Below are 13,856 nucleotides of genomic sequence, written 5' to 3' on the forward strand. Positions count from 1 at the left end.
ATCATATATATATATATGTATCTATGGTGACAATGACCACGACTATTTTTGGTTGCTAAGCAACCTCCTTGTTGCACGCTGTAATCTAACTTGCTTAAAGGGGAAGTATTACGTAATTTTACCTTTCTGTTGGAGCCAAGCTGTTTCCAATTAAATATACGATGAGTGTGCTCTGCTTCTGACTGAATTAATTACAAAAAACTTTAACCCTACTTCCTTGAAAAAACTACTTTTGCCAGCCTAGAACGTTCTAATGTGTTCAACTGGTATACAGCAAATGATAAAATATAATATAATACAAAATATTCGAAGTTGATCAGTAAACTGTTAATTAATAGCCTATAATTGAAAGTATCTTCCAGTGTAATTACAAGTTTACAATACCTTGATATTTCAAAGGTATTAGGAAACTCTGCAACAACCACGTCATCCATTATTCTCAATCAATGCATATGCTACCTACATTCCAGCTACCTCCAACGTCAGCTCCTCTCTCTGCTGGAACATCACAGTCACACCCCACATCATCCCCCAATAACTCTTGTTCATTTCACGTCTCCTTGCTTCCTCTGCTCAACTGGCTTGGCTTTGCTGCAACCCTCATCCTTTGTTCCTCCAACCAGCTACCATCTTCACGCGAGCGCCACTCTCCACAATGTACACCTGCATTTTCAATCTACTCTGGAAGCCCACTTAATCACACCCAGTGTCTTCTGCTTGCCTGGTATATTAACCCATTCATAGACTGTATTTGTTCATTCATTCAATCATTACCATGATACATGTCTTCAGGATGCAAAAAGGCTTGTTTTGCTACCAGCCTCATCATCCTGCATCATGTTTGACTTTGCTACTAGCCCTATCATTCATCTTTCAAAAAAATTCTTAAATGTTTTCAGTTATTGGTGTGGTCTTTGAACTTGTGAAAAAAACATTTAATCATGTAGCTGTGTTATTCATATTGTCAAAAAGGTCACAGTGCAATCAAGTCTTTGTTGACTACATTTAGGTGAATTTAGGATTTAACTTCAAAGATGGCCTCAATAGGTAACAATGAGCTGTCAATTCTTCAATGTTGGTTGACAACGGAGCAATTAAATCACCCTAACTCTTACACACATTTTATATCATTGGTGTTAAACAAGACTGTAGGTTTGGTATGAATATTGGTGCAAACAAAACTTTTCTATCAACCTATATGCTAATCCTATCTATGCTCTGCTGCTAATAATTGGTGGGAACGTTTCAATGGTCCCTTGACATAATGTCAGTCCCTACTTTCAACCTCTAAACCCACGTCTAGGAATCAAAATTAACATTGCTTTGGAATCAATCTTTTCATGTGGTTCCTTGGAGCATTGAGTACATTATTGTTCCTACTGGAGAGAAAACATTCCCTTTCATAAAACAAAAAGTCAATCTGACAAGTGCTTATCATAAGTATTGTATAATCGTCAGTCATTCAATCTTTGTGGAGGTAATTTAGGGGTAGTTATCAAATGTAATTAAGAACCAAGGAAATCATGTCGATTTAATACCACATTCCCATCTATATTAACTACAGTTATTATATGTTATTACTACTCATCAAGTCATGCTAGTGTCCTTGCAAAATCTAGAATTCGAACAGCCTATGACTGTAGCCAAAAAATCTTATTCAATCAATTCAGGCTTTCGGACAAAATGTTACAAGCAAATAAGAACAACCACTTAGGCTCTGAAATGCACCACACATGTATTACAAAACCCTAAGTAAATGTATTGAAATGTTATTAAATTGTTATTCTTTCCTCAATCTTCACCTATTTAGTCGGAAAACTGGTCCAAATGGGTGATACTGTTCATTGTGGGGGACCCAAGACATGCTCTTTCCATTCTGATAAGAAAGTAAGCAACAGCAATGCCCTCTACTTACAAACACAACAGTCAAATCAAATGAAATCAAAATGTATTTGTATAGCCCTTTTTACACGCAAGCATGTCACAGAGGGCTTCACATACGCCCATAGAACTGCCCCTCAAGGAAGACAAGGAAAAACTCCCAGAAAAACTCACTGCAGGAGAAAAAATGGAAGAAACCCTCCTCCAGAGACGGTTGGTGAAAGAGAGGAGCAGAACACAGGCTTAACATAGTCATACAGCAGGGAAGTGTCAATGGGTTTTGAAACATCAAAATCCATTGTTCAACTTGGTAGATGTAGGAAGGGACCGGGAAAATCGCAACAGCGAGTTTCCCGGTCCCTTCCTACATCCAGGTCGTCCAGGTCCAGCGTTGGCAAACTGACGACCCGGCAGGTGCTGACAGCTCAAACCCCCCACACCACAGGGGATGTGTGGAGGGGGGACAGAGAAAAGAGAGCAGGGATTAGAGAATGCCAGGAGCAGCTAACAGTTACAGTCATATTAGAATGAAATCCCCACCGGTCAAGTGTGGACTAGTGCAGCAATTTAGCAGAGCAAAAAAAGGGTATTTGATGCAGCCCTAGACACTAAAACAGCGCCAGCCCCCCTCGGTTGGAACATGAAATATGTTCCAGGGGAAAGAACTCTAAAATAAGTTATATTTATAGAATAAGGGTGAGAATGCCCCGTCCCCCGTTGTCACCAACTAGTAACGGAAATTATAACAATAACAATAAACAGTAACAGGTTTACTTTATTTGTCAAATCTAGATGGGGCAACGTGAACAGTAGGGTCTACGGTCCAAATAGTTGATTATTAAAGGATCAGTCATTTGAGCAAGATAGATACGTTAAAGTGTCCGGTTAGCTACCTGTTGCTCTACATACCATTGCATATTTTGGTGACACATGAACGCTCACACACATAAAGCCACATTCCAATGCAGGCCTCCTACTGTTGTTCTAGGTTTTATTGGGGGGGCACAGCTGTATGTAAACCCTTAAGCCTCTGATCTAATCTGGTAGCTGTCATTTAAGAGGATTCTGGCCTGTCTGTCATGACTATGAGTTTCTGCAGTGGTGTATGCCGGGATGAAAAGGTATCTTGTAGGAGGTAGATGTGGCATGGAGTGGTCTATACAGTAGGTGCTAAACCTGCTGATAAGAAGATATTCTATATGCTTATACCAGCAATGCTTAGAAGTGCTTAAAAGCATGTCATGCAACTATACTGACACAAGTTGTTTAGAAAAACAAAAATAACCCTCTACCCAATTTCAATGTTAAATTTTATTTGTCTTTCTCCCACAAACAATTTGTAAATTAGTAAATTGATTTATAGCCCATCATTAATATTTTCGGGAACAATTCAAAAATTTGAAAAGTGCGCATGTTCTCCAGTATTCAGTGGCAAGTACCAAAGCCATGAAGCTCCAGTTTGGGAATATCCCTCTGGTTAGAAAAAACGGCACGGTCAATCCGTGAACTGGGACTGCCAACTGTGCTCAGCCAGGCCTTCCTATGGAGAGAGAGACAGAGAAATCACTGCAAATATATTGTTCTGACACAATAACATTAAGCTAGCTCTGAGCTCTGTTCTGTAACATATTCTTGAGGATTTGCATTGAACGGTGCTTTCACATGTCTGCTGTTGCTGAGTGACCACAATTGGCTGGAAGGGCTTTATGTGTCTGATGCTGGTAGGGAGTTAAGTTTTGTGGGTGAAATATATGTTTTGATGGCCAAACTTTTTTTCAATTTGAGAAAAGCTTCACTTGATCTAAATCAGTTTACACATCTCTCAAAACACAACTGCAACACATGATGAGCCAAATGCACAGCCTAAAAAGAAGCTGGAAATGCGGTGTTGCACTGCCTATGCAACGATTTCACTGAATTTGCACTGGAAACTCTTTTGTCTGTCCTCTGGAGAAATGTCTGCTGATTCATAACAGGGATATTGTCTAAGAAATTTGCTGAAAGTAGACATGACTGTTTTATCAGCTCCCTGTCTCATCAGATCATTTGAAATACATATTTGAGTGTTAGAGGTCACACTGTACAACATACATACAGTTAGGTCCATAAATATTTGGACATTGACACAATTTTCATCATGTTGGCTCTGTATACCACCACAATGGATTTGAAATGAAACAATCAAGATGTGCTTTAAGTGCAGACTTTCAGCTTTAATTTCAGGGTATTTACATCCAAATCAGGTGAACGGTGTAGGAATTACAATACATTTTATATGTGCCCCCCCCCCTTTTTAAGGGACCAAAAGTAATTGGACAATTGGCTGCTCAGCTGTTCCATGGCCAGGTGTATGTTATTCCCTCATGGGAGTTCGTTATTTCATTGACAAGGAGCAGATAAAAGGTCTAGAGTTCATTTCAAGTATGGTATTTGTGTTTGGAATCTTTTGCTGTCAACTCTCAATATGAAGTCCAAAGAGCTGTCACCATCAGTGAAGCAAGCCATCGTTAGGCTGAAAAATCAAAACAAACCTATCAGAGAGATAGCAAAAACATTAGGTGTGGCCAAATCAACTGTTTGGTACATTCTTAAAAAGAAAGAACGCACTGGTGAGCTCAGCAACACCAAAAGACCCGGAAGACCATGGAAAACAACTGTGGTGGATGACAGAAGAATTCTTTCCCTGGTGAAGAAAAACCCCTTCACAACAGTTGGCCAGATCAAGAACACTCTCCAGGAGGTAGGCGTATCTGTGTCAAAGTCAAAAATTAAGAGAAGACTTCACCAGAGTAAATACAGAGGGTTCACCACAAGATGTAAACCATTGGTGAGTCTCAAAAACAGGAAGACCAGATTAGAGTTTGCCAAAAAACATCTAAAAGACCCTGTACAGTTCTGGAACAACATCCTATGGACAGATGAGACCAAGATCAACTTGTACCTGAATGATGGGAAGAGAAGAGTATGGAGAAGGGAAAGAACTGCTCATGATCCAAAGCATGCCACCTCATCAGTGAAGCATGGTGGAGGTAGTGTTATGGCGTGGGCATGTATGGCTGCCAATGGAACTGGTTCCCTTGTATTTATCGATGATGTGACTGCTGACAAAAGCAGTAGGATGAATTCTGAAGTGTTTCGGGCAATATTATCTGCTCAGATTCAGCCAAATGCTTCAGAACTCATAGGACGGCGCTTCACAGTGCAGATGGACAATGACCCGAAGCATACTGCGAAAGCAACCAAAGAGTTTTTTAAGGCAAAGAAGTGGAATGTTCTGCAATGGCCAAGTCAATCACCTGACCTAAATCCAATTGAGCATGCATTTCACTTGCTAAAGACAAAACTGAAGGGAAAATGCCCCAAGAACAAGCAGGAACTGAAGACAGTTGCAGTAGAGGCCTGGCAGAGCATCACCAGGGACGAAACCCAGCGTCTGGTGATGTCTATGGGTTCCAGACTTCAGGCTGTCATTGACTGCAAAGGATTTGCAACCAAGTATTAAAAGTGACAATTAGATTTATGATTATGTTAGTTTGTCCAATTATTTTTGGTCCCTTAAAAAGGGGGGGGCCACATATAAAATGTGTTGTAATTCCTACACCGTTCACCTGATTTGGATGTAAATACCCTGAAATTAAAGCTGAAAGTCTGCACTTACAGCACATTTTGATTGTTTCATTTCAAATCCATTGTGGTGGTATACAGAGCCAAAATGATGAAAATTGTGTCAATGTCCAAATACTTATGGACCTAACTGTATATGCTCTACACACGACACACAATAGTACAGTATCCAGTGTCAGTGTTAGAGATCATTGTTTAAATAAAGACAATGATGGGATAATGACGATGAGATACAGTAACACTAGATGGCCTCTGTTCTGCTTCCTCTTTGTCAGCGGGCAGAATCACTCACACACTGTTCTAAAGACAGTGCAGTGCATAAAGGGTTGTGTAAATGAATTATAGTCTACTGAGGCGCATCACTTTTTTCTTATTGGGTGATTAAGCAGGAAGGTCCTCGGGATGGCTAGCAGAAGTAGGCCTCTGCTTTGACTGCCTGGAAAACAAGTTATGACAAAGACCAGGGGCCCGTTCTCCGTACGTTGCTTATTACATCCGAGATCAAATGACACATCCAAGATGACATCATCGTGCTAATCATGATCTGGCTAATTCAGTTCTTCCAACACCCTTGTTGTTTATGATTAGTATAGCTGGATTGAGTTATACGTTGATCTAAAAGGGGGTATGTATCGATAGTAGAAACCTTGATCAACGCTGCTAGTGGCTGCTCACATAAGTCTATAGCTGCTCACCATGGCCAAAAAGAGCGCCCCGTGTTTTCCGCAACAGAGCCAAACAGAGCAAGAGCTTGCTGGAAGGTTACTCCAAATTAGAAGATTCATCAAAACGGCAGGGAACACCTCAAAGTCTAAAAAATCCAGGAGAGGGCTGGCAAAATTAGCAGACAAATTAAATTTAGTGACCATGTTAGATGTTTTATCGCTTAGGCTATTACAGTAGGCTAGGCCTATTTGTCTTTGTATTTTCTTATTTTCATAATTACTTTTTTATCATCTAATTAATTATGTAAATGACACCCTCACGAGAAAACCGATAGGCTATCTCTCAAAAAGTATATAGCCTGTCTCGCTGTGCTAATTGGATCTGTCAAGCAATGCACGATTAATATTACTCTTACGAAAAAGAAGTATACTTCAAGTTTAATTTGTAAGTATACTTAAGTATAAAAAGTATACTATTATCATGGCACTTAAAGTATACTAGCAGTGTACTTATTTATATACAATTTTTGTACTAAGTAAACTGAATTGGCCCACTTTTTAGGTCATTTAGTACACTTGAAAGTACACTTATAGTGTATTTGAGGTTTACTTTTGAATACTGTAAAGTAGCCTGTGTAGTGCACTTTCAGTTCATGAAGTATACTTCCTAAAGTACTTCAAAGTATACTTTGGAATACTCTAAAGTAACATGTGTAGTGCACTTTCAGTTCATGAAGTATACTTCCTAAAGTACCTCAAAGTTAGCCTGGCTCTGCCCTCCTACGTACTTCCGCTCAATTTTCATTGTGCTGGGCTTCAGGTATATTGGTCAGATGTCTCCGGTAAACTTTTTACCGGTCCAATCAGCGAACAGAGGGAGTGGCTGAGAACGACGTTGATGTTGTGCGCTAGTTTGAGTTGTAGTTACGTAATGGCGGCGGAGAAAGATGTGAGCGAAGCCTTTCGGTCCGTTGTGGCAACGCTGCCGAATATCCAGAAGTTAAAGCCGGAGCAAGAACATTCTTTGATCCCCACAGGGTTCGTTTGATTTTCCAGCTAGCTCCGTTAGTGGTGATGGAGTTGGCTAAGGCGAATGCTAGCGATTGGTTATGCCAGATCCAGAGTGGCTCTGGGCAGATCCAATAGTTTTAAACTTCAACAGAGTACCCACCTTCAAGGACGTTAACGCTTGTCAATGGATCGAGCCTAGACTCTATGTACAAAGGCAATGTTCAAGAGTCTGGTAAGGACCAGGCTCCCTCAAAGTATACTTTGGAATATTTTCAAGTGCACTTTCAATTAAGTACTTCAAGAAGTAAACTTAATAAATGTCCATTTACTATAATTTACTAATATATTTTAATGTTTAGGGGGCCCTCAAACGCTGCCGATCTTGCTTCACTTGATGAGAACGGGGGCCCTTGCCAAGTGACACTGCAGATTATTAGCTGAAACAAGCTAATTACTGTGTATGCACTCATGTCGTGAAAATCCATCTTTTCTGATCAAACGTAACAGTCATTTAACTCATGGTTACAATGGTAAACCAGCACAACAATGACAATTACCACGCAACAAAACACTACATTCTAAGCAGACACATTTAAAAAACGAAATTCATGAAGTTACATTTGTATTTCGAACAAACAACAAACTTATCAGTAAATTGTAACACTATTTACCGCCTTGCATCATGGGAATTGACCGACCACGCTATCTTCATTTTTTCACGTTGTTATTTTGTTCTTCAGTCAGTTTGACAGTATAACCTTCAAATGCATAATGCAACCCTTCTGTCTGCTTCTTTCTCAAGTAGCTTTTTCGTTTTTTTCCATTAATACTCCAATTGATAATTATTAGTATAAGAGTATAGGGCTTCAAAATGTTTTGGCAGTAATTAAGGTTACAGCTTCAGTACCAAAAAAGATTCAATGTGCAATGCATCATAGATTTTCCTAGACATGAATAATACAATATACAAGATGGATCTAAAACATTTTACCTGTAATGTACTTTAAAAGTATTTGGACTGTTTTGCTGTATAATAATAGAAAACGTACATCCTACTCCAGAAGAAGTTAGCGACGTACGGAGAACGGGCCCCAAGAAAATTAAGTACAGTTGGTGTACGGTATCAATACATCTATTATATCTATTGAATTATGTATCCGTCTATTGAGATTGAATCCCCTACCCTACCAAAGTAATAAATAAAATAAATTATGTGCATTTTGTTTCCATCACACAAGGCTCTAAACTCAAGGCTGTAAGTTCTACATTGTCTTCCAACTAGCCCTACAATATCCACAATGTCCCCACCCCCCCACGAAAAAAACCCCACACACATTGTGTTCCAAAGGAAAGGAGCCTCCCTCTTTTCCTAGGTTGAGGAAGTTAGATAGCATTGAAAATAGCAAGTTGTACAGAATTTCCTAAGAACTATCCCCATGGAACATTCACTCATCGATATTCTAATCATTGACACCAGAGGAAAGTAGATACTATGTATAGGTGCTGACATCTTTGTCAATGTGGTGAGGCTCTATCAAGATACAAAATAGATATTTTACACATACTACTGTATTAGAGCTATGTAACACCTTGGTTGTTTTGCTCACAAAATTAAATTTCTTACACAATAGCTGTAAAGGAGAATATCTATCAAGGGGATTGTTGCTGAGGCTTGCAAATGTGAATCCTGGTTTGTATAAGCTGATCTCCACTGGCTGTTCACATGCCATGAGAAGAGCATGGAAAAGAGAGAGTGAGAAAGAGAGAAAGAGGGAGAATAGGGAGCACTCCATGCAGAGGGAGGAGGGCAAGAAAACCCAAGCAGATTCCAACCCTGCCTGCTCTGTCTGTTTCAATATTTAATGACCAAACACATTTCTGTTCTCGCCAGAATGACAAGAAAGACATACAGAAAAAGCCTCCGCATTTATCCTAGCAATCAAATGCACACATGAATGACCTCCACCACTACACAATATACGTATGTGCAGATACAGGACTACTACTACTACTACTACTACTACTAATACAAGGACTAACAATTTTTAACTATGTAAAATACTCAAATGGTATAGGGATCCATATAACCTACTAAATCTAACCATTTGAATTTCTTATAAAACTTTTAGTGCAGGGGTAAATACAAGTAATTGCATCCAACATAAAACACTCACAGAAAGTCATACACATTGTTTATTCTGTATGTCTCCTCACATACATTATTCACCCAAGCACACACCCATTCCACAGCCACAAACACACATACAGTACCCACCCACAAACACACAAACTGTACAGCACATACACAGAGGAGATCAGTTGCAGCAAGAGGCAATCCTCCCCTGCTGGCCCCTGTGCAGACCCTCATCTGTGTCTATAATACGTTTGGTTTCCATTTGGAAATCCATGGAGAGCCTGATGATGCTATCTGCTGGACCCTGCCAGCACCGCCTGATGTGACTTCATCTCTTACATCCCCCCAGCCTGATCTGACTCCATCTCCCATGTCGCCCCAGTCTGACCTTACTTCATCTCCCACATCCCCACAGGCTGAGCCACACCCAGCAGTGAGATAGGAGCCAATTGGGTAAGCACATCTTCATCTAGTAGTCTAGCAGTTAATCTTACTCAGGCAGTGTGGATCACTAGATAAAGTGGATTGGGATTGGATCATGATGTATATCTTTGTACCTCGTGAGATGTGACCATGATCACATCAAGGTACAAATGGTGTTAACGTTAGGCATTGTAGGGGTAAGAAAGGCTGGCGGGTATCAGCCAATATGAGACCGTCTTAGTAAATGTATCAGTTAGAATCATAGAGAATGACGGTTGGGTTTATTTCTTGTACTCGTAGTTTATAATCTTTGGTTCGGTAGAGTGCGTTCATGATGAAAGTAAGTTGTTTGTTTTGTTGTTTGTTTGTTGCCCTCTGATTGTTTAAACATATTTCAATCTGTATAGTTTATAAATAGTCTCGGTAAGTCGGATCATTGTATGTGGAATGTTTAGTTTCGTTTTCAACAGCGATCGGAATTCATTGATATAATGTCAATAGACTATAATATTTGTTTAATAATAATAGGTAACGTATTAGTCTTTATATTCTGTCATATGCTGTGTCGGGAGCATGATGGTAATTGTTTTACGTTCTGTGTTGTTTCAGCACCACTCTCATTTCACTGTCATGTAAGAAACTCCGCTAGCAATAAATCAGCAAAAGGAAAGCCGTTTGAAGAGTTGTGTTCTGACAGACACACCGCGAGCGAACATAACGCACCAATCAGCTGCACATACACCCTATCTTAGTTTCTCACCTACAGTAGGCCTACAAGTTTAATATGCATGTGACAGACACAAAAACTTGAGTAATTGACGTATCACTTAGCCCCGCCCCTCTTAGTTACTGTTGATATGTCGGACAAGCGTTCACTGACATCGTATTGAAAGTAATGGCAGAAATACACATTTCTCAGGGAGATTTTTTTTTCATCTGTACAAAACAGCAATGTATGCCAAGGAATGTTATGTTCGATGTTGCTGATGACAATACCATCAAAGACCAGTGTTGTTGTGGACTGCAGGTTAAATCATTCTGCAACATTACAACATGAAATCCCACTAACGGTATGCCATATGCCAGCTTGGTAGATATATTGAAAAAGTCAATGTAGGCGTACATGACGATATATCTGATGTGATCCTATCCTATCCTAGTTCAACAAAGTCAATTGTAGCTAGCTAGTTAGCTACTCAGTAGGCTAGTTCAATGCTGGCGTCTGCTTATCACTTCGCATCAATAGGTGCGTTCGACATGGACTGTGGCTGCATGAAACGACCGGCGAGAGTAGCCGCTTGCAGTCGGGGAGGAGTTGAAAACGGCTCTGTAAAGTCGGACATTCCAGATTCTCGTGGTTTGCTGCGTTGACGTCAGTCATGGCCGATCAAGCGCTGTTTGCTTACTTTACTTTATTTATAATTAAACGTAGTCTTTCCGTTAGTGAAGAGGCGGGCTAAAACCCTTTCTTCAACACATTTTTAATTCAATTAAACAGTTTGGTCCGGATTTGAGCGTTGGCGAAACTGAAGGTGTCAGAATAATTACAAAACACGCGTCAAAGTTGTTGTGCGTGAGTCTGGTCAATCATGAAATAGCTGTCATCATTAGAACCCTTGCAGTTGTTCGTTCGTTATCTGCCGCTTGTCCGGGGGTCGGGTCGCGGGGGCAGCAACCTAAGCAGGGAGGCCCAGACTTCCCTCTCCCCGGCCACTTCCACCAGCTCTTCCTGGGGGACCTTGAGGCGTTCCCAGGCCAGCCGAGAGACATAGTCCCTCCAGCGTGTCCTGGGTCTTCCCCGGGGCCTCTTCCCAGTGGGACGTGCCCAGAACACCTCACTAGGGAGGCGTCCAGGAGGCATCCTGATCAGATGCCCGAGCCACCTCAGCTGGCTCCTCTCGATGCGGAGGAGCAACGGTTCTACTCTGAGCCCCTCCCGGTTGACCGAGCTTCTCACCCTATCTCTAAGGGAGAGCCCGGACACCCTGCGGAGAAAGCTCATTTCGGCCGCTTGTATTCGCGATCTCGTTCTTTCGGTCACTACCCACAGTTCGTGACCATAGGTGAGGGTAGGAACGTAGATCGACTGGTAAATAGAGAGCTTCGCCTTTCGACTCAGCTCCTTCTTCACCACGATGGACCGATGCAGAGCCCGCATCACTGCGGACGCCGCACCGATCCGCCTGTCGATCTGGCGCTCCATTCTTCCCTCACTCATGAACAAGACCCCGAGATACTTGAACTCCTCTGCTTGGGTCAAGATCTCCTCCCCGACCCGGAGATTGCACTCCACCCTTTTCCGGTCGACAACCATGGCCTCAGATCTGGAGACCTTCAGCTCTCCAGTGAGAGCTGAAGGTCGCGGCCCGATGAAGCCAACAGGACCACATCATCTGCATAAAAGCAGCGACCCAATCCTGAGGTCACCAAACCGGACCCCCTCAACGCCCTGGCTGCGCCTAGAAATTCTGTCCATATAAGTTATGAACAGAATCGGTGACAAAGGGCAGCCCTGGCGGAGTCCAACCCTCACCGGGAACAAATTCGACTTATTACCGGCAATGCGGCCCAAACTCTGGCACCGGTCGTACAGGGACCGGACAGCCCCAATCAGGGAATCCGGACGCGTTTTCCAAATCCACAAAACATGTGTATACTGGTTGGGCGATGATCATCGTTTGAACTTCTGAAAGTTGTTTTTTCCTGCACTTTCAAAGGACCTTCTCCCTTAACTAGACAAGGCGGCATTTCCCGATAACGATTAATCTTAGTTGTGAAGTGCGTTTTCTACAAACAAAATAACGAACAATCATTAGCCTATATTTATATATTTATTATTTATATATATATGGTTCAAAATAGTTTGCATGATGTAGGCCTGTGCCCACATCATGACTTTACAGTCAGCATGATGCATTTATAAAATTATTACGTAATTTGCACACCATTTGACTAAAGACACGTGTAATCTAGTTTATTGAAAAATATCAGTTTCAGTTTAACTGACGTAAAATAAATATATATATATAAAAGATTAATGATCAGAATGATCTTTTTTTCATCTTAAACTATCTTTACACATCCATGTAGCCTCATTTTTAGGGTTGGCCTCCTGGTGTCTCCAATGAGTCTCTTTGCTTAAGATGCTTTTGGGAAATGCATGTACCCTACCCACTGACAGAGTATTATACAAAGAAATCTGTGCAAGCGATGACATCTATTGGGGAACTTGAGTATTGCATCTAAATATTGTGAATCATAGTGCTGCACTGTAGCCTGGCTCTGCCCATACCTACTTCCGCTCAATTTTCATTTTGCTGTACAAATAAAATGTACAAGTCTGGTTAGGACCTGGCTAGCTGCTCTGTGCTTCAAGACAGGATAAGCACTTCAACATGTTCAATCCTCCTTTCTGTATGTTGTGTCTATTTTGAGTGAGAGAGAATGAGAACAACATACACATTTTGGGGGGAAAAGCTGCTTAACCCTCTCCTGCTAGAACTCAGCTACATTTTCAGAATGGAATTCAGTGTGTGTTTGCTTGAACAGCAAACAAAGAGCATGTACAAGCCTTGTTTACATATAATATATTCCTAAAAGGTTGATATAGTTAAAGAAAGTACTGTATTTCTTCGAATAAACGCAGCAGCGTTTATTAAATAACGTTCATTTTTGGTGCGCCGTTTATTCGAGGGCGGCGTTTATTTGAGGGCAGCGTTTGATTAGTAAGAGAGATTTTGTGAATTGTAGCTGCAGTGCAGCCATAGACAACTTAGTTGCTGGCATTGTGACAAATGAATCATGCAGCTAAAAACGCAATTTAATTTACTACCACTGACCTCCTTGTCTATTCTTTGTCTATGAGTGCGGCAACTCCCTTTCTCATTGGCTATCAATTAGGTGTGCGTTGGTAGTACAACTGTCTCAAATACAAGTGTTCTACATTGTGTAGAAATCTGAAGCAGCATGCCTAAACGTTCATTAGGGCTGCACGATTAATCGAATTTTAATCACAATCACGATTTCGTTTTCCCACGATCAAATTCGCGTGATCGAGCAATATTTAAAATGCGTCATTCTGTTCATAGAACACTCCGTATCAAAGTTGTTGTAATTTT

At 41.0% G+C, this 13,856-nt stretch overlaps 1 protein-coding gene across 1 annotated transcript in view; it reads right to left on the minus strand.

Moving 5' to 3' along the window:
* Positions 1-2,292: 2,292 nt before the first annotated feature.
* The window catches only part of LOC134008699 (acylphosphatase-2-like), a 28,700-nt gene continuing 17,136 nt past the window's right edge, over positions 2,293-13,856 (minus strand). The window contains exon 2 of the mRNA XM_062448200.1: positions 2,293-3,417. Within this exon, the coding sequence (XP_062304184.1) occupies positions 3,307-3,417 (111 nt within the window). The 3' untranslated portion in view covers positions 2,293-3,306. The remainder of the gene's footprint in view (positions 3,418-13,856) is intronic.

The sequence above is a fragment of the Osmerus eperlanus genome, chromosome 22 (assembly GCF_963692335.1).
Source record: "Osmerus eperlanus chromosome 22, fOsmEpe2.1, whole genome shotgun sequence".
Taxonomy (NCBI): domain Eukaryota; kingdom Metazoa; phylum Chordata; class Actinopteri; order Osmeriformes; family Osmeridae; genus Osmerus; species Osmerus eperlanus.